The sequence below is a fragment of the Pavona decussata genome, unplaced genomic scaffold (assembly GCF_977016875.1).
Source record: "Pavona decussata unplaced genomic scaffold, jaPavDecu1.1 SCAFFOLD_153, whole genome shotgun sequence".
Taxonomy (NCBI): Eukaryota; Metazoa; Cnidaria; class Anthozoa; order Scleractinia; family Agariciidae; genus Pavona; species Pavona decussata.
Genome location: NW_028145565.1, coordinates 804,598 through 831,311, shown reverse-complemented (window position 1 = coordinate 831,311; position 26,714 = coordinate 804,598). Strand labels below are relative to the sequence as shown.

The following is a 26,714-nucleotide window of genomic DNA, read 5'->3' as shown; positions in this document are numbered from 1 at the left end:
AGACTTAAGCACAATAATAAAGTTTCTAAATTATACGATTTTCACACTTCATGGAACTCTTAATGAAATTTGGCTTTCAAACTATCACGCGGAGTTTCATGCAATATTGCATTCAAATGTTGTCGCAGGGAAGTGTTGACAGGTCGAGATAAAAATCGCGTGATCTGGACCCGCGATGGCTGAAAATCATAGTTAATGAAAGCAATGGTTATGAAACCTGACAAACTTCTTTGTTAAACGTTTTTGTTCGCATTTTTGGCCTTTACCGTGCACAAACCACAATAGTGTGTTCGAGCGACTGACCAATAGAAACGTTCCTGTTGAGGGTCGTTAAGATACTGAGGTGTAAACATCAAACAAAGGATTGTGCACACTCGCGGACCTGACAACATAAATGGCAGCACCAAGGTTTCATAACCAGTCCTTCAATTAACTATGCTGAAAATAGACAAACACGTCATGTCTTGAAGTTGAAATTCAAAGAGATTTTTCTTTTGTACAATATTGATAACTGCCGCCTGCTGATTTAGTTTACTCGGAAATAAGTTGGAACCACAGCAAAGGGTGAGTATTCTTTATTACTGACTTTGGATTCTCTTTCGTGAATGCCATGCAAACTTGCAAAATTCTGCAAAGTTACAAAATTGCACTTGTTATATCCATTTTGATGCATGGGGCCAAAAAAGGACTATTTCCATTGATTTGATGTCGGCTTCTGTAGAGTACTTGGCGATAGTACAGTTGGACCGAGCCATGAAATTTGGCCATGGTTCAGTTAAACTTCGAAGTGTGTGAATGAAATCCTATCTAATGTGAGTAGCTCATTACCATTCAAATGAAGCTCAAGTGTAGGGCATCATCAGTTGCTGTTTGTATTTTACCTCTTATTTGTGATGGTAAAACAACGTGTTAAATTAACATGCGATGCATATGTTCTAAGTATGTTTCAATTCATCACTGAATATTCGGGTTTCTCGAAAACAACAACCTAAAAAACAGTTAGAAATTAGTGGTGCGGAACTTAACGACACGAAGACGTCTACTGACGCAGAGTGCGAGGGGTTTTTGTAAAATTGATTGTGGACTACAGCCTGGACTTTTCCCTGGCTGCAACTGATTTTGAAGCGCCTGTTAAGCCAATCAGCCCATTCGATAGAATTCCTTAGTTGGGAAACAGTAGAAAAACCCTAATTTGACAGCCACAACAGCAATTTTACTTCGCCTTTTATTTCTTTTCAAGCAACAAAGCGTTTCATTTGCATAGGTTCTAGTCGATCATGTCAATACTTTAAATCCCTCAAAGTCAACTGGTAGTTTGGATTGTTTACCTCAGTTCCGACACTTGAAAGTAGCAAATTTTCATTTACTTGTTATTGACCTTTAGTAGGTGTTATGGAATAAATATGTCGTTTAAGTTGTTCTCTGTGGAGTAATCTACACTATAATTAGACTCCATATTATTGTAGCTTTAAAAATTTCCGGATGAGTCGTAGGTCAATTTAATGTGGCTATTAAAAAATTGAACCTGAAAACCCCAACCTACCGAAACCTCGTTCTTGAAGTCAAAAATCAAAAGAATATCAGTTTACCTTGAACGAGGCTAGTATGGCTACTTTATAGTAGACAAAAGAATATTTAATTTTAGTGCACATAATAGAGCGCTTTCTAACTTTTTATGCAAAGTCACCAACCAGAAATTATCACATGTAAGATAACTCCACAGTTCAATTACCTTTTGTCCACTCGGGTTTGAGAAAGAAAAATGGCTTACCCTGTAATTTGAATACTGTGTGAAATGAAGACCTATTTTTGTGAATCGTTTTGATTGTGTGGAGTGAAATCAAACCGCCCTTGAAATTCAGCCTTCTGGCCATGGAGGAAGTGAGCTGTCCACTCACTCCCTACACCCGCCTTCGCAAATTCCACGTGCGCCGACAAGCAGAGCATTAAAACAATCCTATTGTCACAAAGAAAAAACAGCCTTACAGCAAATGTTTAAAACGAATCTTCAATTGTAGTGGGGACCAATCTGCCCCAACAATTGCCATAAGGAATACCGGCTCTAGTGGGCAAATGAAATGAAGTATTATCTGAATGTTAGATAAACCAGATACAGTACTAAAGTAGTTTTAAAAGTTGTAAAGATCCTTTTGTTTTCACCCATGGTTCACCTTCTGTGTAAACAGAAGGCGCACTATTGGATCAGGCGTCGAACGTTGTACAGGTTCACGAGACTCGCTCGCAAGCCTCCCTAGATATTATCACTTACGTCCTTCTTTGTTAAAGTAGCACAAAGTGATTGCTTGTGAACCTTACTCCAGGGTTTTAAAATAAATGGTTAAAAGGGAATTCAATGTTTGTAATTCGCTGGCCGAAGCACGTCAGTCGCCTTACCCAGTAGATGGGATCTATATCGAATTAAAAAGACTCTTGTTATCTTAAATCTCACGCTTTCTACTACAGTTACTTATTTCCCTTGCTCAGAGCAACTTACTCATGGCTTTCTAGAACTTCCTCTCTCTCGAGCAGAACTTTCAGTGTTTTACCTGTCGAGTGTTCCCGGGAAAACGGAAGCCTGCCACTATTGTGTGTTTCCGTCATCTTAAACCCGGTTCAGGCGTATGCGTTTACTTTCGCCACTGCATAATTATAATCCATTGACACATATACCGCGATAGTTTACATTAGATTTCACCCGTCCCCAAGAAACTCTGAGCCCTTGAATTGAGCACGCGTAGATCATTTGCCATATCCGATACTTTCTCCTGTTTGCAAACTGGATCAGATGCTGTAACGTCAGCGTTTACAAAAACTTTTATTTACACAGGCCACACACAAAATATTTCCCTTTACAAATGAGAAGATTCATGTGTGGACGGGGCGTTAGAACCTGAAACAGGCCACCCAGATTCCACCACGGTTTTGCTAACAGCAGATTATTAATTTTTATAGAACTTGCAGTCACACAAGGTGAATATGGCCGCTGCAACAAAATTCAGCGATCAACAACTGAACTACTTCAGGATTTGCTGTATCACCACGGATGTACTAGCCGAGAGTCTACGAACAATCTTCAAACAGGAATGGGACAACCGCTACAAGGCTACATTGGGGGGATGGAAGGACGAGCCGAGGAATGGGCTGGACTTCTATAACGGGGAGTCTCCAAGTAGTAAAAGACGAGGTGCAAAACTTTTCGCTACCATGATAAATGGAAATCGAGCTGAGTGGGATTGCACCGTGCTTTTTTATGCCATTTTGTACTCGGATTGTATCGGCAACAGTCTTAACGCAGTCGTCAAGTCCAATGTAGATGATCTCAGGAAATTTCGTAATGAAGAATTTCCTCACATACCACGAGGCCATCTTTCAAACCCAGCGTTTCACAGTGCCATAACTAAGGTTGAGTTTTCATTTCAAGAACTCGGGCTCTCCACCTTAAGTATTGAAGAAATCAGAAACCGGAGAAGTTTTCAAACGGAGGAGTTAGCAAAGATCTTGAAAATCGTTGAAGACCTCTATCAGGAACTCCAAGAGAAAGTAGCAGAACCTCAAGAAGAAGAAGATGAAAGACAGGTCCTTGAAGATCAGCCAGTTCGGATTGAAGTTTCTCCATTTTGCATTCTCCCTCCCAAGCCTTCACACGACGTTGCCGGTCGAGATGATGAGGTGACTAAAATAACCCAACAGCTAAAGGAACTTAAAGAAGGCAACAAAAGCTGCTTAAGTTACCTGTACATCTCAGGGAATCCTGGCAGTGGCAAATCTCAGTTGGCCGGACTCGTCGCAAACAGATTTTTCCAAGAAGCCGCAAACACCTCATTTGTAATGACTCTTAATGCTGAAAGTCTTGACTCACTGCTAGAATCGTTTGTCTCTTTTGCTCGACTGTTGAAGTGTTCAGAATATGCAATTACAGACACCCTTAGTTCTAAGGATTCAGAGATAGGGGAAAAGATCGCCAATCTCAAGGCGTTAGTTAGCAAAAAAGTTGAGCTCTTCACCTCATGGCTACTGATAGTTGACAATGTTATCAGCATACCTCAAGTAAGTGTTCATTTGCCAGAATCTGGGAACGAGCAGTGGTTAGGAGGGCAAATGCTGATCACAACACAGGACACTACCTCCATCCCCTTAAAAAACTCTCTCATCAGTCACATCTCAGTGAGCAAAGGTATGGAGCTTGCTGATGCCACTTCCTTATTATCCAGGCTTTCTGGTATCACTGACACTGAGGTGGAAGAGGAGGTCGCACAGACATTAGACTATCAACCTCTTGCCCTGGCAAGTGCTGCCACATTTGTTAAACAAGTTTGTGAGAACAAAGCCTCTTCAAATTATGGATGGAAAGACTACCTGGAAAAACTAAAGAAAGGTCAGTGCGCTGGAACTGAGACTCTTCTTACTGAGACAAATCGAGGCTATCCAAAATCCATGACCGCAGCCACTACATTAGCCGTGAAAAATGCGATGTCCTCAGACAAAGTTATGAATCACACATTCACTTTTCTTTCGCTCTGTTCACAACAACCATTAAACCTTGAAATTGTGATAAACTACATACTGAATGTAGATGACGACTTAAAGGATGACAATACCATTCGAATGCAGATTCAAAGAGGCCAACTGCTGCTATTTGAAGAGGATGATGGTGATGTCTACATTCGCGTACATCAGGGTGTGCATGATGTGATCAAATCTGAAACTAAAAACTATTCGGTGGGTGTAAATTTCAAAATCGATCTCGGGGTCATTACATCATTTTATCAGTGCATAGATAACTTGGATTGTGTTATTAACAGCAGGCATGTGGTTCCTCATTTAAAGTTCTTAAGTACAAAATTTCAAGCTACTTTCAACAGAGACGACATAGTCCAAGTCGTTGAAAACTTTACGTTGGATATAAGAAACTATCCAAATTATTTCATAAGGTTTAGCAAGATATGTTTTAGTCATTGCGAGTTTAACACTGCAAAAGTGTTCTTGAATGTAGCGTTAAAATTAATACAGCATGATGGCGTCGTTATAGAAGAAGATGCCTTAATAGCCAACTACTTACTTGGCAATGTTCATCATGAACTGGGTGAGTTTCACCTTGCCCAACAGTATCATGAGCGCTCCCTGGATATTCAACTAAAAATGCTGGGACCTCAACATGTTAGTGTCGCCACTTCTTGTAGCAACTTGGCTACTGTACTCCGTGACCAGTGTGACCTGGAGCAGGCAAAGAAGTATCGTGAGCGTGCCTTGGCCATCCGTTTACAGCAGCTGGGACCTCACCATGTTGATGTCGCCAGTTCTTATAACAACTTGGCTTCTGTTCTCAGTGACCAAGGTGACCTGGAGCAGGCGAAGGAGTATCTTGAACGTTCCCTGGCCATTCGACTTCAAGAGTTGGGACCTCAACATGTTGACGTCGCCAGTTCGTATGGCAACTTGGCTAATGTACTCCGTCACCAAGGAGACCTCGAGCAGGCGAAGGAGTATCACGAGCGTGCCCTGGCCATTCGACTTCAAGAGTTGGGACCTCAACATGTTGACGTCGCCAGTTCTTATGGCAACTTAGCTACTGTACTCCGGCACAAAGGAGACCTGGAGCAGGCGAAGGAGTGTCATGAGCGTGCCCTTGCCATTCGACTACAGCAGCTAGGAACTCGAAATGTTAATGTCGCCATTTCTTTTAATAACTTCGCTACTGCACTCCGTGACCAAGGTGACCTGGAACAGGCGAAGGCGTATCATGAGCGTGCCCTGGCCATTCGACTAAAAAAATTGGGACCTCAACATGTTGACGTCGCCAGTTCTTATGGTAACTTGGCTATTGTACTCCGTCACCAAGGTGACCTGGAGCAGGCGAAGGAGTATCATGAGCGCGCTCTGGCCATTCGACTACAAAAGTTGGGATCTCAACATGCTGACGTCGCCAGTTCTTATGGCAACTTGGCTATTGTGCTCCGTCACCAAGGACACCTGGAGCAGGCGAAGGAGTATCATGAACATGCTCTGGCCATTCGACTACAGCAGTTGGGACCTCGACATGTTAACGTCGCCACTTCTTACAACAACTTGGCTACTGTATTCAGTGACCAAGGTGACCTGGAGCAAGCGAAGGAGTATCATGAGCGTGCCCTGGCCATTCGACTACAGCAGCTGGGACCCCGACACGTTAATGTCGCCACTTCTTATGGCAACTTGGCTACTGTACTCCGTGAACAAGGTGACCTGGAGAAGGCGAAGGAGTATCATGAGTGCGCCCTGGCCATTCGGCTACAAAGGTTGGGATCTCAACATGTTGACGTCGCTAGTTGTTATGGTAACTTGGCTACTGTACTCCGTCTCCAAGGTGACCTGAAGCACGCAAAGGAACATTATGAGCGTGCCTTGGTCATTCGACTACAGCAGCTGGGAACTCAACATGTTAATGTCGCCACTTCGTATGACAACTTGGCTACTGTACTCCGTGAACAAGGTGACGTGAAGCAGGCGAAGGAGTATTATGAGCGTGCTCTGGCCATTCGACTTGAAAAGTTGGGACCTCAACATGTTGACGTGGCCAGTTCTTATGGCAACTTGGCTACTGTACTCCGTCACCAAGGATACCTGGAGCAGGCGAAGGAGTATCATCAGCGTGCCCTGGCTATTCGCCTACAGCAGTCAGGATCACATCATGTTAATGTCGCCACTTCTTATAACAACTTGGCCAAAGTACTCCGTGACCAAGGTGACCTTGAACAGGCGAAGGAGTATTATGAGCGTGCCCTGGCCATTCAATTAGAGCAGCTGGGACCTCAACATGTTCATGTTGCTACTTCGTTTAACAACTTGGGTACTGTACTCCGTGACCAAGGAGACCTGGAGCAGTCGAAGGAGTATTTTGAACGCGCGTTGACTATTTTGATAAAAGAGCATGGTACTGAGCATCCATTTGTTGCCACCGTTCAAGACAACTTGGCTCGGTTACGTCAGGAACATGAAAATAAGAAGGGTTTACAATTGGAAGATTTTAAGTTCAAAAGCTGTGACTGTGGTCGTAGTTTGATCTGTACAATAGTTTAAAAATACTTGGATTTCGTACGGTAAAATTGGAACTAGAAATATGACTAGGACTGTCAGAAAATAGGAACTCCAAGTAATGTTTCTTCACCATACAGAACTTGGATTTCTACATATTAGCTCCAAGTAAGAGACGGACTGGACGGATTGAATCTTGAGCCTGGGAACTTCGTATAAAATACGTGAGGTTGCAAAGCTGTTTTGTGGCCTCCCACTGAGTTATAGCGTACACTGACTTATAACTTATAAGTCAATACTGAATAATTACTCAAATATCTGCAAGGCTAATCGGACTGCGTAGAAAACTTAACACGTCAGCGACATGATAGAGACCAAACCGAGAATCAACAGAATGCGGCAACCGTGGACAGCTGTTTCGAGCTGGTTGGCTCTAGTCAGCACGGTGTAGCACAGCAAAAAGTAGAACAACCAACGCGAGTCGAGTGGTCTACCAAATGCATGTGGTAGTGATTTCGGATGGGCCCAAATTCAGACATCTGTCCACGTCATAGCGCATGACTACGAACGATGAACAAAAGAAATGAAATATCATGTCGCTGTCGCAATAAGTGTCATAAGTTAAATGAAAAAAGCAAAAACTTTCCTTCACAAGTACATGGCCAAACCTTGTCAAAAAGAAGTACAGCATAATAATTACCATTTCAAATGCAATATAAGATATGCAAAAACTTTAATGCAATGGGTTATAGTGTTTGCCAATCGGTTGCTTTCTTACGTAATGATTTAATCTTCGGTTCATCGTTCAGTAAGGTTTTGCAATATTGTAACTACTTTATGATCATGTAAATAAAGCTATTTGTTATTGTTGTTTCATAAAACATGGATCCCAAAACGTCTTGTAACGCGCAAAATATAGTCTCTCCTCTACCCAAATTAGCGAAGTATCAGACACAAATTCCAGGCTTTGGTAGTAAGAGAAATGAAACTAATCATCAAAAAATTGATCTCGTAAACACCGGGAAATCTAGCCTGCCTTTCATATAGTTTTGTTAGCTTTTAATGAACACGTTCAACTACGACAGTTCTTTGTTCATGAAGTGATTTGTGGCTAACGAGAGCACGAGTTCAACAAGCCGCCAATAGTAATTATATTCGTACACTGTACATCATTTGAACTGACTAGTTAGACCTAAAGCTTAGACTAAAGTATCGTCACAGTACTGGGCTGAATTGTTCGAAGCACGATTTACGCTAATCCAGGTTAACTACCATGACAGCATATAGGTTTTGTCAACAGTTAACCCAGGATTAGTGATAATCGGGCTTCCAACAACTCGACCCTGGTTCATTTACGGGGAATTCTCTCTCACGGGTTATAAACTTTCTTGCGGTGAAAAATATCGAGAAAGGTTTGAACGTGAATTGAAAGAGCAAAAATCTACGTAGTCGAATAAATATGAACCTAACTGAGTAGATTCGTGCCATATTTGTCCCATTTTTTTTTAACAAGGCTTTCACAAACTGGAATCATTACATTGTGTAGATCAAGCCACTCGCGCGAGCAACGCGCGAGTTGCGTGTCATTTCCCATGAATCTTTGTAAGTTTGGAACCGGTCAGTTCGGCCATCTTGTGGCAAGATGTGACAGAAAAAAGGTCAGTAAACTTTACAACTGCGCTTTTATGTTCCCTCTGTTAGGAATGATTTTGTACTTTTGCATACACAGATAAACTTAAAACACCTAGTTTGCCTTTCAGTGTGCTGAAAGCTAGCAGAACTCGGGCTACAGAACTGCAAGACAGTGAAGACACTGCAGCAGAGCTAAAACAGACAAGGCTAACGGGTAAGCTTAACCTTCCTGCTTTGAACTTTAACGTGGCTAATGGTTCCCATAATAAGTGGATGTTAATTAAAGTAAGGCTTACGAGACGGAGTGACTTTATAACAGACGTATTAAAACTACAATTTTAGACGAAGGGGCTCAAAGAAACCCATGCCAAGCACGTATAAGCTTAAGCTAAAAAGCCTTTAAGCTTATTTGCGTATCATTGAGTTTATTTTAAACATTATGAATTTTGTATGAGATTTTAGAAATTGTGAATTGAGGCGTCATCTTTGCATCGTATCAAATTGTATAAATTTCCATTCAATTTTTGACTAAAATGCTAGGCCTTACTAATGCACCTGGCAATGTAAATCCCGCAGGAGAGGGATGGGGTGGGGTGTGGTGGGGGAAGGGGTAGAGGCTGTGCAGTGTCTGCAACAGGTGGGGATTTTATTAGAATGTCCATTCCCACAGTGGGGCGTTTGATCATGTAACTTTTCTGGGGTTCAGGCATTTGATTCTTTGGAGACTGGCTCCAAGATTCAGTATGGTTGTCTGTGCCCAGGTGCGGTGGTAGTAGCCTGTGAACAGGTTCTCGTGCGGGGCATAGGGTGAAGAGACAAATAGGTGAGCGGGGCGAGCATAGCATGGTCTGGGGGCGGAAAGAATAATGAATTGACTGACCAGTCTGCAGAGTATGGTAAAACCTGATGGGATTTCATGTGTACAGTGGCATTTCCTAAAAGACAGAGGATTTTCTGAAACTTGCTGAAACTAGTTATATGTCAAAAGAAAACATTTTCTGCTATAAAAAAACTATGGTTACATATCAAGGAAATAACCTTGAAATCGAAAGTTGCTAAAATTCCTGATTGAATGGAAGTGGACATTAATATTAGTGTCTTTCGCAATTTTATGAAAACTGCTTTGATATCAAATTTCAACCTGTTTATGCCGGCGCTTCCTAAATACAACTCCGAAGTAACAAGCCTTCAGAATAATCGACAACAAGCTTTTCCAACCAAAAAATTTTATTCTGATAAGCAACACATTTGCTTTTGGAAGGAAAATAACTTTTGATTTTATTGTACCGCTGTATGCATGTTTTCCGGCCCCTCTTTAAATTACAAAAAAAAAAAAATGTTTTCCAGACACTTCAGTTTGGTTGAAAGAATCGATTGATCAAAGATGAAATGGCTTTACGAAGGAAATCATAAAAGTTATAGGATTTTTTGCATTCAACCCTGTAATGTTCTGTAAAGTGGATTCCCAGGAGCACTTACAAATTTCCGAGAAAGTCTACAGCCCATAAGATCGCATAGTGAAGAAAGACACAGAAAAACAGACAATAAGCTTTCTTAATTAAACAAATTAATCAGACAGACCTGTGTTTACGCCTCTGTGTTCATTACCTCACAATCTTTGCAGTGATGTGCGATCGCACATGTTTCAGTTCGCTTTGACAAATTCTCGAACAGGAATTCCTTCGCTATGAACTCACTGATTTCCTATGTTTAAACAGTGGAGTATTTCTTAGAAGTTGTTCCTTTGATTTACAGTATTGAAAACCTGTGTTTTCCTTCCAAGAACCACAAACTGCTACCTTGAAAAATTCTCGCATGAGAGACGTGACACTCATTTTGAATTGAATACAACCTTCCATGCAAATAGAGCCGACTGAGATGTCGTCAAATACAATAAAATCTGCAGTTCCACAGCGGCAAACTGATGAGTGGTACCTGGATCAGCAAATTATTTCAAATACAAAATACTGATGGCAGACTGATCCTAACGAAGATAAACCACTTCTTTACATGAAGGCATGAAGCAAAACCACTTCTTTGCATGTGGGGGGAAAAAACGTGTGCATGCACTCTGCTGCCTGAGTCTATGATGTATTTCCGTATCCGGTACTTGACCCAAACAAAATTGATTTTCTCTCTGCTAAATGTTTGTGCCCAGGCCTCTAGAGGTTGAGGTTAGGTTGCGTTCTCCTGACGTTGAACACAATAAAATGGGCAGGGGATAGAGAGAAACAAAAACTTGGTATTTAAGAGAATTGAAACTAGAAATAAAGTATTTGTGAGTGGCGAGAACTGGGAGAAATATAGGGAAGATTTAGTGGTACAGAAGGTGAAAAGGGTGGGGTTGGAAGGCAGGGAGTTGAAACCCCTACACCTTATCCCTCTATCCCCCAACCCCTTACCCCAGTACCCTTTGGCACTTTTGTCCTCAATGCAGTCAGCTTGACAGGATTTGGATAACCTGTTAGCCTGCCTCTCTGATACTTTCAAGTAGAAGTGACCAGGATTCAAACTCTTTTCCAATAATTTATTTATTGTTCAACCACCAACCTCATTCCCAAAAGGACCCTGGGAATCAAACAAGGTTTTTCAACCACTTGCAAAGAACAAGATCTTAACCAGCATGTGTGTATTATTCATCTTTCTTCCTATGTTAATTTCAGACGTCATGATGGGACAAAATAAAATGAACAAAAGAAGACATCATCCTCCAGCAGTATGAAATTGTTTAAAAGGGTGAGTAGTTATTTTCGTTAACTTAATTTCTGTTTTGATCCATATTTATACTGAACGCACCCAGATGCGTTACCAGCATACTGTAAAATCTCGGTTTTAAGCCATTGGCTTATACAATTTTGTATGGAGTTTTGTGTGGGTTTATATTTCGGGGGTTGGGGGGTTGGGGCTTATAGGTGGAGTAAAAAAATTTCAGAAACAAGCTGATACCAAAAGGTTCTTTATTTGACTACAAGACCAAATTCAAAACTCTAACTGCAAGTGGAACATAACAAAACAAGATCAGACTTTGGTTAATTAAGGCTTTCCACTTCAAACTCGTCTTCTTCATCATCATCAGTGTCATTGTCTGAATCATCCATCTCTACATCCTCTTTAAGGGGTGGGGGGCTTATGAGTGGGATTCGTATAAAGGAATCCCACAGCATTTTTTAGTGTGTGTAGGGGTGGGGGGAGGGGTGTTTACATAAAGATGGGTGTATAAGCAGAGGGTGAGGGCTTATAACCGGAATAAAAAATTTGTTTACAAATAGATAGGCTTACACATGTATAACTGAGGGAGCTCAGTTATAAGTGGATAAGTGGAGGGGGGGACGTATAGGTCTTATAACAAGGATTTTACGATATCTTAACAACATGCTTACCTGTCTCCAGGTAACTGCTAGGGCGAGCAAAGGGAAGTGTCAACGAGGCCTCATCAATCTCAACCTACAGTATTTCGAAGAGGTGAGTTGTTTCACTTTAATTGGCTTCATTTGTTTTATTAGCACCAACAGTACAGGTGAAAGCTTCAATGACTGGTTACACACCCCTACCCCCATCGTGTATGGAACATGCTCCTTGGAGCCTTTCTAGTCTGAAATGAGGTCAATATGTCACTTCTTTTTATGAATTTATAAGCTTGGCTAAAACACTCTCCCTGCCTGGCATTTTTTTGAAAACTGTTTAACAATAGATTTCAGTCATTACTTTATTGACTTGTTTTATTTTTTTATTCTAAACAGAGCGATACTATCATGGCACCTGATTGGAAGTAAGGCACATGCAAGCAAGAAAGATCATCACTTTAAATAAGAAGCAGAGCTGAGGTATAAATAATAATTCTTGAACTTGTTTAAAATGATTATATGTAAGAAGGGCAAGTGAAATAATTTTGTATGATTTACCCCAAGTTAGACCCCACGTTTTTGGAGAAGACTGTGGTATACAGCTATTTCAATTGATGCTGTCGGGAAACCTCATCTGACACGGTGGTACGATTAATTTATTAATAAATTTACCAAATTCAGATCTGCCTCACCCCTGCTGAAATAAACTCGCAGGGACAAATGTTTATGGTATTTTGTCCAATCTTTTGGCTTTGACAACTGTGAAATTATGCATCCAATTCCAGCTATGCCCATCCCCCTGGGCAATAGTGGGCCATTTTCCCACACTGTCCATCCCAGGGGTCGGGCATTGGCCTTCCACCCAATTACCCCTGGGGCATTTGACCATCTCACTTTATTCACCTTACAGTATTGTCGCTTCTTTTAATGACCAATTCATCGGCAAATGCAGTAAGTTTCTTATTGAATAGGTCTAGATAGGGCATAAATGGGAGGCTACAGCTGCAGAATGACCTACTTTTACTGTACTACTGGAAACAAAAGCCAGCTATGACTAAATTTGACCTGAATTAGCTGAGAAGTTATTGAAAATAAGACAAGAAACAAGGAAAATAAAACATTTTTGAGCTACTACCCTGGGGCATTTGAACAATTAGTTTGTCTAGGCTGTGGAATATTTGCCAGTTTATTTTCCACAAATCCTAATTCCTGGAGCTCGGTCCGGCTGGGGGGGGGGGGGGGGGGATGGGTACTGTTGGAATTGACTGATGCGTTACAGCGGAAATACCAAAAGATTTATACCTACTCATACAACCTTTTGGTTGTATTGTGTAAGCCTGAGGCTTGAAAATTTTACAACATTGATTGGGGTAGTTGTATTGGCAGGCACAAGCGTCCACCATGCTATATATCCTGGTGTAATTGCATTAATCATATCTTTTCTTCATTCTTTTCAGGATACAAGGAACATTCAGATACTGGAATCAAGCAAGTAAGCAAGCAAGAAAGAGAGGTGATCAATAAAACAAGAAGTAGAGGTAGATACTAACATTATTCAAGGAAAAGCGCAGCTTAAAGGCTACCATATTCATCCACATATAGGCCACTTTCTTCGAAGATAAACCGGTCTTTAGCCTAGCATTAGGTTTAACGGGATAGTGCAAACAACCACTATGATGCGCATTAAGCTTTTTTAGTGGGGAGGTTAGGGTTAGGGTTTGGAGTAACTAGATTGTAAAGTTTAGAGTATGGTTTATACGTGCATTCATCCTCTATGTGGGCAAATCTGGTACCTTTTGGCTAGGTTCCTAGGCGTTATTTTCTTTCAACAGCGACCACAAAGTGAGCAAAATTATGATCCTGGGCGGCTTACGTGTAGTCCAGAGCGATTCTGTGAAATAATTACTTCGCGCCAAATTTGGGATAAATTGGAAGTGAACGCCCACGCACTTGGCTTTATAGCTTTTCTTCAATTTTTTTCTGAAACAACTGAATTAAGATAAATTTCAAAATACCATGGTTGATACAGTGCAACACATGAATAACAAGTTTCCTGATGCAAAGAAAACAAAATTCAGTGCTTTGTGATAATTCATAGCAGGTAGAAAATGAAAGCAGCTAAACCAAATCTGTATTTCCTATGCATTGTCCAATCAAACCTCTGTCAACAGAGTATAAAGGTACAGAACATTCATCTGTCCAGAATCATTTTACGATTCTGTCGTTGGTGACATTGACTGCCTGACAAACTGGACGCACTTGTTTGCGACAACCAAAGGTATAATTAAGAGCCTAGACAAGACTTGACGCTACTAAGCAGTTCATGGCAAACAAAACAGTAAACTTCTCTAATGAACTGAAGGAGATTGGCACTGGTGACAAATGATTCAGCCTTGCTACCAATTGAGAACCCTTCACTGCAACCGCAGAAAGCGCACAAACGTTACATACATCGATGCGACCCATAGCCTCGTTCTGTTGGACTGTCACTGAGTACTTTTATTAAGATTTACACTAGATCGTTTTACGATGAACCTAAACAAAAACTAACAACTTCTGAAATGAATGAAACTTTTAAATATGGTAGAAATGACTGACACCTTAAATGTGAATTACACTCCACCAATATTCCAATTCCAACTAGTCAGAAAGTATTAAACCACGGTTGCCAAAACAAACATAGTTATCATGGAATTTCTAGGCTTGTGCTTGTAACTTGCGGACAAAACACCTGGATATGTTTTGTTGCGAAGATTGAATTGAAGGAAATTGTAAGTTTCAGTAACTAAGACATGAGAGCAACTAAGATCAACTCATTACCGACAACAAATGTACATTAGGCCAGCACACACCAACAAAAGAACCTGACATATCGTATTTCATCTAGTAACGGACTAACAAACAACCACTGTATATACTTGATAAGACAAGTGCAACTAGCCTACCACTTGCCTACAGTTAACAGCCCACCGGACGAAATTCAGAAATAAAACAATGTTTCAAGGAATGACAGTTACAACTGAGTGTCTGCGGTTAGATTGAGCACGAGCAGAAACAACAATCCTGTCGAACGAATGTTAGCTTGACACCTAGTTTTATAGCGACAATACCAGACCCTATGTTAAGGCACCTCTGAGACTAACGTATGACAGTAAACCTTACATAATCCATGTAAATTCAAGAGATCTGTTTTAGCCCCAAAATTGAGCGATTCGGTAAGTAAAATAAAGTGCTAACTTGGAAATTAGTGTCACAATAGCTTCATCTCAAGGGCTGAAATACCCCTAAGGGCTAAAACAAGTCCCAGAGTGGGCTTAAATGTTCTTTGATAGCGCCATTTTGCCTCAAATTGTCACCTAAGTGGCCCTAGGAGTGATTGAATCAGCTCCTAGCTCACCTGGGCTGAAACAGATCTTAATTTGAATTTCACTGCATGCTACTCAAAAAATTATCACTGTGACTACTATACATCACCAGCTTAGGAACAAAACTCACCTATGATTGGTGAGTCAGGCAAAAGTTTGAACAAATGACTGGGTAAACACAAGCAAGGGACCAAAAATAATGAGGACACAGATCATATTGATGAGGCCCATTTAGAAACCAACCACAGAATAAATAGGCTTGACCTGAGGGAGCTGCAGAAATCGAGCACACAGAATTGACTGAGTGCTGAACGTGTTACCTAAAGTGAGGACAGTTTGACAACTAAGAACAAATTTTAATGAATCCAATACCAACAGCTTGGCATCTCCACCTTACTAACGTTGCTTATCAACCACATCAACAGAGAAGCCAACAAAAAGACTGACCTAACTTACTGATAAATTTGACTAACAACAGACTGACATTTAGACCAACAAAAAACGGAAAGACACTTACAACTGACCAATCACTGTCTTGGCTTTAAGAACATTTTTCAATTGAGCATTGAAAACAATTATGCATTTACTGTGATTGTTAGCAAAAACTCTCACCACTTTGTCAACCAATGAGAAACAAAAGTCAAACCAATCGTAACTTCCTCACACACATCTTTTTGTTGCCTGTTACATGTATTTGCTTTGAGTTCTGTTGGTTCATTACACTGTTTAGCTCTGTTTTTACAGGCTGGAATAACTACTTTGGTTTGGGTTTTACGACACTCATTGAAAAACCCCTCTAAGAGCCACTGACATCACGACTTAATTGACCAATCAGTGACCAGGGGCTTAAACACCATCTACTGACATTCCACAATTTACTTGACTCTGATGATGACTTCCGCTCAGTCTGTCCAAATGTCAGTCAATGTCACCAACAACAGTTCTTTTTTAAAGTCAGACTATAATTAAAGCCAAACAAACCAAAACTTACGTCGCTGATAACTGAAATCAATACTTCTCTTTTTCACTATCCAACTCCAAAAGTTACTCGAAACAACTACCGGTAGTTTCACTTTTCAGTTTGAATCAATCACTTGAAGATTTCAAAAGCTACTTCTCTCTTTTTAGGAAGAATGTCGAGTTTGAAACAATTTTTTTGTAGCAACGTCAAGTCATTATTCATTCACTGATTCAGTTGGTATTGGTGTTAAAGTAGATTTGCCTGCATGCAGTACAACAAAATGGCAGCTTCACAGTTTTCCGTTAAGGCTTGAGGTTTACTCAATCTGTCATGGAGAAAGAAAAATGTGAAAACTTGTTCATCACTGAATTTGAGACCTTTTCTGTAGTCTAACCACTTTCATTTAGTTGGCATAATTCTTATTAAAAACAAGCTAATTTTTTCTTTTCTCAGAGAGATTGGATTTCTCAATATTTGCCTTTTGTCTGTAATAATTCGTAACTAATGATAGCAAATTTTTCAGTAAAATCTTGAAGATGTAATTGTCTTTTTCGCTGTCTATATTTTGGCCTTTTTTTGAAATTCACAGTATGAGCTGTCATCGATATTACCAAACCATTTGTGAGTTAAAAAACAACAACAACAACAACAACAACGACATGAATGACTATTGTCAGCTTGATCAAATATTGGGCTCTTAAAGACTTCAGAAAGGTGTAGATAAAAACAAAAAAATTGGTCGCTAAGAATGTTGGACCATTTGGTACATCAATAGCATAGATGTTAAAGTGGTACATGTATTCAGTTATCTTAATTTTGGGGAACATAAATCAAACAGACACGGCCACTTTTCTAAAAAAATAATTTTGTCACATGTTTGTGAGACAGCGGTTTCCAAATTTTAAAATAGTCTACCAGTTTTCAATTTTTGACTGTAGTTGAGATGCAGCAAGTATTTCTCAGTACAAAGTTAATCTTTTTTCGCTGTTAAGTGAAGATTTTGACGTCTAAGTGAAATTTCCCAGGGAAAAGAACTGACCACTTATCTGTTTTAGTGTTTTAGTCTAGGGTAACAGGTTCAATCATTGCTGATAAGAACAGGCATATTGTCCAGCCACATTGTACCAATTGTACATGTACATATCAGTTAATCATCTTTGAAAAACAGAGGGTAGTTTTTTAAAAAACAGGTAATGCAATCAGAAGAGATCTTAGGAAAAATTAAGCTTTTCTCAAAAGTCAGCTTGAAAAATTTTAAGGAGAAGAATTGATGACTAAACAAGGAAAAGGGATAAGACAATAATGAAAGCAAATAAGTTAAAAAAAAAAAAACAATGTATCAAATTTTTTCCCGATTCACCTTGTGGCAATGTTACAACTCAATGTTTTTGGTCGTTTGTGGATGTTAAAAAGTTCGAATGTTTTTAGTTTGAAAGTTGCTGTTTTTCAGAGGAACTTGAGCTGTACAAGGATTCCACTAGGCATTTGATTTTTTCAGTTAATATTTTGTATTTTTAGCTTTCAGTAACGCTGTTGACGTTGAGCCATGGTTGCTATTAAAAAAATATCATGAATGACAGGCCACTAGTGTTTGTCAGTTTTAAGCCAGAAATTAAAATTGACACATTTCAGTAAAAAGATGTTTGATTTTTTGACTGTTTTCATTGTAATTTATAACTCACCATTGAGCCATTTGTCACTTTTCATTACCATTTTAGACATTTTGTCACTTAAGTTTTCTTTTATTAATTTCTGTTGAATAATATTTAAGGGTGACATGATTTCTCATAAAAAAGTATTTGTTCTCTACTTTCGGTTTACTTATACAAATACAAGCAAAAAACAGTGATCAAAAATGATGTTTCAGCGTCTTCGTAACACCATTATCAAGTTAAAAATGTAAATTATAGTCTGAAAAATTTATATTATAAATTTTACTAATTATGGTACTTTAGCTTTAATTTTTTTTTGCTTTTCAACTTCCACTAAGCAAATGTTAGACCATTTGTTTGTCATAGTTGTCATTAAGAATTTTGAATTCCAGACATTTTTCAATAAAAATGTTCCGCTGTTTATCAGTGTTCAGAAGGAATTTTTAGAAAGGTGAAGACATTCAATTTCTTAGTGGACGGTCCGGCTTTATGTTTTTCCCTTTCAGTTTCCTTCATTTCTATTATTTGAAAGGTTGTTAATGAAAGGCGACTTCCAACATCAGGCCATTCGTCAGCCAGTATAAAAAAATTTTGAAGCTGATACAACTTTTCTGCAAAAAATTGAGAGGGCAATTGTCAGTTTTTAGCAAGAATTTCAGTGGTGAGACACTTCAGCAAGAACTGAATCTTGTACTGTTTGTCAGTTTTAGCCAACGTTCTAGATACTATTTCCTGTTTTCTATTAAAATTAGTTTGATTGCTTCAACTAACTTTCAACAAATGATAAGGATTTAAACCTTCAGACGCTCTCTGAAAATTAACATCTAGTAATTTTTCCGTGTTGAGGAAAAAATTGAGGCTTCAAACAGGCCGTTTCTCTGTTCAGTTTAAATTCTGTTTCAGTGAGCGTTCAGTAAAATAATAAAGATAATAAAGCTTCAATTTGAAAAAAAAAACGCCATACATCGCTTTACATTTTACTTCTTTTTTTTTTTTAATTGTTGCTGCTTAATTATCTCTGAAAAATGCGTGGTTACCCCCAATTTTCGTTTTTGGATTCCAATAGCCCTTGCTAAAACCCACAGTGATCAACTGCGCAACTACCTCTGTATTAGTAGGCACCGGCCTTAATATATTTTCAGTTAAGATTATAGCTTCGGACTCTACTGATTTCCCTGGAACAAACGGTAGGCCATTTGACTGCTTTCAAATAAAATTTGGATTGGCTCAGTCAATTGTTAGTTTAAGGATTTAAAGCTTCACATATTCCTTACATTTTTTGTGTATTCAATTTAACTTTTGTTAATATATTTTCAGTTAAGATTATAGCTTCAGACACTATTGATTTCTCTGGAAAAAACGTTAGGCCATTTGACTGCTTTCAAATAAAATTTGGATTGGCTCAGTCAATTTTGGTGAGAATTTTAAGCTTCATACATTCCTGACATTTTTTGTGTATTCAATTCAACTTTTGTTTATATATTTCCAGTTACGATTATAGCTTCGGACACTATTGGTTTCTCTGGAAAAAACGTTAGGGCATTTGACTGCTTTCAAATAAAATTTGGATTGGCTCAGTCAATTTTGGTGAGAATTTTAAGCTTCAGACATTCCTGCATTTTCGTGTATTCAATTTAACTTTTGTTAATATATTTCCAGTTAAGATTATAGCTTCGGACACTATTGATTTCTCTGGAGAAAACGTTAGGGCATTTGACTACTTTCAAAGAAAATTTGGATTGGCTCAGTCAACTTTTTGTTCAAGAATTTAAGCTTCAGACATTCCTGACATTTTTTGTGTATTCAATTCAACTTTTGGTAATATATTTTCAGTTAACATTATAGCTTCGGACACTATTGATTTCTCTGGAAAAAACTTAAGGCCATTTGTTTGTTTTCAGTTCAAATGTTGACTGTTTTGTAAGGATTTAAACCTTCAGACACTGATGATTATACTGTGAAAAGCTAGGCCGTCAACTTTTTGTTCAAGAATTTAAGCTTCAGACATTCCTGACATTTTTTGTGTATTCAATTCAACTTTTGGTAATATATTTTCAGTTAACATTATAGCTTCGGACACTATTGATTTCTCTGAAAAAAACTTAAGGCCATTTGTTTGTTTTCAGTTCAAATGTTGACTGTTTTGTAAGGATTTAAACCTTCAGACACTGATGATTATACTGTGAAAAGCTAGGCCGTTTATTTCTTTTCAGAATATAATACATTTTGATTCTTTCATGCAATATTCAGTAAACGTTTTGAGTCTGAAACGCTTTTTCGTAGGTAAAGTGTTAGGTCGATTTCTTATTTGTTTTGAGTTTACAACTGAACACACCTTTGTCAAAAGTTTTCAATAATACATTACAATTATCTTTTGTTTGTCAGTTTCCAAACGCAAGATTCGGCAAGGAAACTGTTAGGCCGTTGGTCTGTTTTTAGACAAGAATTTGAGGCTGTTAAACACGGACCGCTAGTCATTTCATTGTAGACACTGAGCTGTGAACATCGCAGGGTCCGTGCGGCATGATACAATAGAATATTGATAGAATAAATTTGAAAATCGTATGCGTATTTCCCTCGTGAATAATACTAGAGTATTGCAAATTTGTTTTTGCGGCTCAGTTGTAATATATTTTGTCCAAAATATTCTTTTGACAGCTTAAGTTATTTTTTCAAGACATGTTTGGCTTTATTTCTAGAAATATCGAGTTAATAACGTTTACTTTCCACTTGCTCACTATGTCCGCCATGGCTAACGTGACGTTGAAGCGGTGGGAGTAGCTAACCCTTTTTTGTGCGGGTCCTTGTTTAAGAGTTCAAACACAAATTCTCAGTGGAAATTTTAGGCCATTTGGCCATTTTAGGCTATTTTCGGAGGATCCACAATTTCTCAGCAGCATATTTATTAATAGCAGGTTATTGGTATGTTTAGTCTAAATTTTGTTAGTTCGCCCCATTTTAGTGATGAAAACAATTCATGGCTAAAATTGTCATGCAATCAACTGTTATCAGCTCAAATTTATCGGCAGTTTTGATCGACTGATTTGTTTTTTTACGATTATTTCAAAGGTCCATTTTGTCATCAAACTTGGAATTGTTAGTTATATTTGTGTTGCACTATATCACCACTGAAAGACGAATTTTCACGGTGTTAAGTTTGCTTTCGAATATTGCATGCTTCTCTTGAATTCGTAAAATGTTGAAAATCCCTGGTAATTCAAATTGTTTACCATTGTTTTGACCTTCTGAGATTTGAAAATGTTTCAAAATCGTACCAAATATTTATCGCTGTTTTCATCAATCGTATGCAAGCTTTGCCGAGTAAATATTTTACAAATAGGCAACTTATAAACAGAGCAAACAAAAGTAGCAGAAATCACATTTGCAGTTCAACTTGTCGCTTAGAAATTAATTTTTGTTTAGCCTTCGGATGATTTTTGGTTGCAAATTTCAATTTTCAAGTAATATCAGTATCATTTCAGCTTAAAATGGTTCGGCAATTATTATAAAATTTGAATCTATTTACTCTTTTGCAAAGTCTGCATTAAATTTGTTAGCGAAAACTTGTTCACATTTTTGTATTGGAATACTTAATGTCGAATTTCCTTTCAATTCTCTCATGGTAACCCCTGGTTAAATCGTTCCAATTTTCCCGCCAAAAGACTTAGAAAAAATACGGGCGCTTTAAATACGCATGCGCCATTTTTTTTTTTTTAATTTTTAAAAAAATGCCAAGTTGTTAACATTTGTTTGAAAATCTTAAATTTTCCCGCCAAAAAACTTAGAAAAAATGCGGTGCCTTAAAATACGCATGCGCCGGTTTTTTTTAAAATTTTTAATAGTTATTTTTAGTGTTGTTTATTTTACTGTAAGCTTCATGTAAAAATAATTGATTAGAAGGCAACAACAATAAAACTTCAACAGTCATTTCACTTTCATTGTCTTTATTATCTGTCTTAATTTTTGTTACAAGTTCTTCTACTTCAGTTAATTAATTAAGTGAAAATCGTTTAATTAATTAAATGGTGTGACAAAACTTTTCTTCCTATATATACTAAGTCTTTTGGCGGGAAAATTTGAGTGAATTTGCACAGCGTTTCCCCTGGCAACAATTTTGACAAAAAATTTAACAGGGGACCCCTTGAACATTTTTGGTTCCCAATAAAGTTCAAGGGTTACCCCTACAAATTTTAACCCGCCAAAAAACATACACCTTTTCGTGCAGAAACGTCAAGACCGAAATGGTAAAAAAAAAAAAAAAAAACCCCTCTTAATCTTTAAATTTTTCTGCGCGAGATGGTGTATACAAGGAGGATATTATAAACAACATGGCAAGCTATGAAAACTAAAACTAACTTTAGAGAATTTTCTCTGTAAAAAGAGATTTTTACGATACAGAATGTTTTGGAAACAAATAATCTTAAGTTCTCGTATCGCAATAGTTTTTTGTCAAGGCCAATCAATTCTTAGCATAGCTTGCCATGTTGCTTTTAATAACAAGATATTTTTCTTCAAGACAATTTTCATTGTAGCACAGTGGAAAATGCGTGGCCTAAACATTTTGCGCCATAATTTAAAAAAAAGAAAAGCTGCTTGGAAGTTTGGAGCAAGTGATAAAATTTAGACCATAAAACAGACAATTGTATGGCTCCATGTTCTTTCTTGTATCAAATTCAAGCCGAGTTTAAGTATTAAGCTTTAGCTCTTCACGATCGTGCATTGATAAATCAGTTTACTGTGCTACATCGAGAACAGGCTTGCAGAAAGAAAGATCTTTTCCTCCAACATAAAATCTAAAATTAATAGTTTATCATAAAACCCCAGTGTCTGGTTCTTAGTACAAAACCATTGTTTCAAGTGACAACAAGTTTCATTTTAAAAATCAGAAATTTGAATACAAAACGAAACACGAATCAAATAAATGCATGGCTTGTTAGACAGACCACAATAAACACAAAATAAAATCAACGTAAAAGTACCCGCGCTTAGTGACCAGAAGAACCTAGTCGAAAGCAAGGTGTATAATTTTTGAAACGAATGAAAGAATGAAACAATATTTGGGTTTGAAGAAATTACGCGACCAAGTAAGTCTTGCTCGGTCTTTTTTTTATAAACAAATTGAAAAACGAAATTCTACTGTCCATAATGGTTCCATTTGAATCGACTGTATTTGGTCATAGAACAATTTATAAGTTGAAGAAGCATGTGCCGAGGAAAAATTAGTTTCTCGTACAATTTAGATCCACAGTTATCAGTGAATAATAGGAAAAATAATTATATGTAAAACAGAAACGCCGCCTAAATGGTTTTTGGTTTGGTTCCAAATCTTGAAATTTGTTGGATAACGAACAAACAATTGAAAGTATATTCCTGTAATTTATTATTGCGACAAAAATCAGGACAGTTTTGTTTCAAGGAATTCAAGCGCTACAAAACCGTGTCGAAATCTTCAAAAATAATTTAAAAACACGGCAATGACGAAGACAATTGCGTGACAAAAAGTATTTTGAAACATGAATTAACTGGTTCCAAAGTCTTCTGTTTTGCTGAAAAAATGATCATATTGTCCCATAAGTTTCTTCTATTTAAAATCGAACGACAATCAAAATGTTGGGGAGCGGTGCAGAGAAATTAAATCACCAAATGAATTTATTCTAAACTTTCACTCGAAGTTTGCAATAAATGAAACATTCAATGTTGTTTGGTCTCGATAATCAGAATTTTTTTTGTCAAAAAGTTCTGTTCTTATTGTGGTCTGTATAACAAGCCTTTTTTAATCAACCTTAAAACCAACTTTTCTTTTTACACCAGACATCAGAGTTTTATGACAACTATCAACTGTACAACAACAAGAGAACACGGGCACCTTGCAAGAACGTGTGAAACATTCCGTTAAGAATTACCTTTCCTGACAAGATAAGCCAAAATTCGAGAAGCGAAAAATTATCTTTGTAATATCAACGACCATAAGAATGTTCCTTGAATTTGATAAGCAAAAAAACTTTGATAACCAAGAACTTGAAAGTGCCTCTGTTCTCTCGTGTAACAAAAGTTTATCAGTCGATGCAGCGAACGTGTCGATATTTATAAGAAGGCAGTGACAGTTTATCATGTACGTATATATTTTTCCCAGCAATCAGTAATGTCGGCCTTTTATGATGCCAGCCTTTGGGTAAATCTGAAATAACTCAATAAAAACTTCCAACCGATTGACAGAAATGTTTTCAATCTTTTCTTTTTGGAAAAACGTACATTTCGAGAAAAAATAGATATAAACATTGATGCAACAACACCAGAGTTTCGAAACAAAATTTATTTTCGTTTGGATTTTTAGTCGTAAAAACATTTATTTTTGTTTCACAAGTGTGAAAATGAAATAATTTGGCAACTTCAAAAGTGGTTTGCATTTAAATCAGCTGGACTTCACAAAAGCGTGTCGTTTTTTCGGTAAATAAGACAATTTCATGACATTTCATATCAATTTCATTGTTTTACTTTGTTTAAATTTGAAAATTGGAGAACGAAAAATGTGCACAAATATATCTATATTGTTCTCTAGCTTGTTTTGTACAAAGGTTTTCGCCAATCAGTTGCCAAATAAAGAGTTGTTCTTAGTTCCAAGAAACAAATATTTAACACCGTGTGCCAAAATTGCATCCTGCAAAAACTTTGTATTTGATAAACTGTCAGTTGCCAACTTAAAATACAAAACATCCGACGACATCGACTGAGCCAACAATAACTAATTTATACCTACACGTTGAGCGATCAACAAAACAAAATCGTATTTTTTCTGTAGGTCAGAAGATGAAATAAACAACCAATTTTCGTCAACACGAGAAAAAAATTCCTTCATACACTTTGGTATAAAGTTTTAAAACAAACGTTTTAACACGAAATAAACCCACCAACTAAATCATTACCCATCGAATGAATTACAAGATCGCTCAACGTTCAAATGGTGGCCGACATTAACCTTAGTTATCACAAGTTCTTTTGTTTTTCTCCCATAACAACGGGGCGAGGACAAAACACGGACCCCCCTCCCCCTTTTGGACCCAGCAGCAAAACCAATCGCTTTGTGTTTGTACGCACGCAATAAAATCGCAAGTTGTTTGCTTTAAAAAACATATGTATTGTTTATTTGAATAAACGTTTTGGCTGAAAAAAGCTTTTACAAATTATTCTGTTTTTGGAATTATATATTTGTGTTTGGGAAAGCGGAGTGTAAACATTGCCAATTTGCATATTAAAGCCACTTGGAATTTGATATGAGCTTGCACGACCAATTTTAACAATTGGCGTTTTAAACAAAATATAACAATTTTAGAACTGTAGTCATTCTAAATTTTTGGTTGATTAGTTTGCTCTTTCCAGATCGGTTATTGTGTTTCCTCGTGATGCAAAGAATCTAGTTCACATGTTGCTTTTGCAAGTCACAGTTTTTACGCTTTCTTTTAAAGTTCAGGACAGTGTTCAAATAAGTTCCCATGTTTTGTCCTCGCCCCATATTACGTCCTATATGCCAAGCTGAGATTTAGACAAGAAAAGCTGACTAGATAATGTTAGAAATTCTGTATGTGAATTCATTTCAAAATCCAATTCAACTGTTATGACAATTTGGAGAGTAGAGTCAAACAATTATCAGCGAGATAATTTCAAAATTCTTCAATTCAATTCGCTTATAACCGACCAAAATTCAGTGCACAATCAATTCTTGCCCTGTGTCAATTCGCTGCATTTGCAGAATACGAAATCAGTTCACTCTCCTGTAAATTGAATACATTTGATGGTAACACAAGCTAACAAACTTTTTCAGCCACCATTTTTCGTTTAACTAGAAAACATTCAAGTTCTTATCTTTGCCGAGTTCCTTGTGCCCTGTTCGTCCATTCCAGTTTCTTGAATATCTTTCGTGTTTCCTTCCCACATAGTTTAGCAGTCTTTGTGAAAATGAATGATGCGGCAGATTAGTGCAAATACTTAATTTTAAAACACATAAAACTGAAAAACTCGTTAATACTGACAAATTATGTTTCAATTTTAAGGCGAGAAGCAGCTCCTACAAGCTTAGGTCAACGTCCTAAACAGAGAACACAAACTACAAGCTCAGCTCAAACTGTAGCGACGCTGGAAGCACGTGCTAACTTCACGGAGAAACTATTTGCGCTCTTTCAGCCTTCTGGAAAAGTTTTAGGTTATAAATTTTGACGAACAATGCTTACCTTGATTGGAGTTGTCTTATAGACTCTTTTCACTGTCGTAAACCTTTCCAGCGTCTTCGCGGTTCTCTCAGAGTTCCCTCAAAAACACGAACTTTTCTTTACAATTACAAGACATCTTCACACAGTCACGGCCTGTGTGGTTGTGGCAAATTCAACACTGTGTCATGAATATTGATGAGAAAATGAAACCAATCGCGGGCTACTACGTCACTTGACAATAGTTTGGCATGCATGAACGTTGTTTTTAAGCCTTTCTTTTAGCTGAATGAATCCCAAAGCGAAAAAGGAATAAAAAAGAAAAAAGACGGCCATTGCGTGGGCTAAAAAAGGTTCGCATTGATATAAGTAACAATCTTTTAACAAAATTATTTGGAAAAGAGATTCCAGACAGGAAAAAGTAAATGGGAAAATTCTTGAGCACTCTGAGGGCAAACAAGAACTTTACGTTTTGTTTAAACGGAGAGCTCAACAACAATTTTTACCAATTTACAATTGAACTGGCCCGCAGGTAGCACTAGTCTTGG

The 26,714-nt window shown here is 37.8% G+C and overlaps 1 protein-coding gene across 4 annotated transcripts; it reads left to right on the top strand.

The window, feature by feature from the left end:
* The first annotated feature begins 339 nt into the window (after nucleotides 1-339).
* On the top strand, nucleotides 340-26,714 carry LOC146466167 (uncharacterized). 4 transcript variants are annotated; one of them, XM_085127770.1, is made up of 7 exons: nucleotides 341-564; nucleotides 2,953-8,857; nucleotides 11,307-11,379; nucleotides 12,034-12,105; nucleotides 12,384-12,467; nucleotides 13,445-13,525; nucleotides 26,014-26,714. In XM_085127770.1, exon 2 carries the CDS (start codon nucleotides 2,977-2,979, stop codon nucleotides 7,054-7,056), a length of 4,080 nt encoding a protein of 1,359 aa, XP_084983896.1. In that variant the 5' UTR covers nucleotides 341-564; nucleotides 2,953-2,976; the 3' UTR covers nucleotides 7,057-8,857; nucleotides 11,307-11,379; nucleotides 12,034-12,105; nucleotides 12,384-12,467; nucleotides 13,445-13,525; nucleotides 26,014-26,714. The 4 variants fall into 4 exon arrangements, with proteins under 4 accessions (XP_084983894.1, XP_084983896.1, XP_084983895.1 ...); XM_085127769.1 differs by lacking the exon at nucleotides 26,014-26,714 and having other exon boundaries at nucleotides 2,953-8,669; nucleotides 8,772-8,857; nucleotides 13,445-18,702; XM_085127768.1 differs by lacking the exon at nucleotides 26,014-26,714 and having other exon boundaries at nucleotides 340-545; nucleotides 2,933-8,857; nucleotides 13,445-18,702.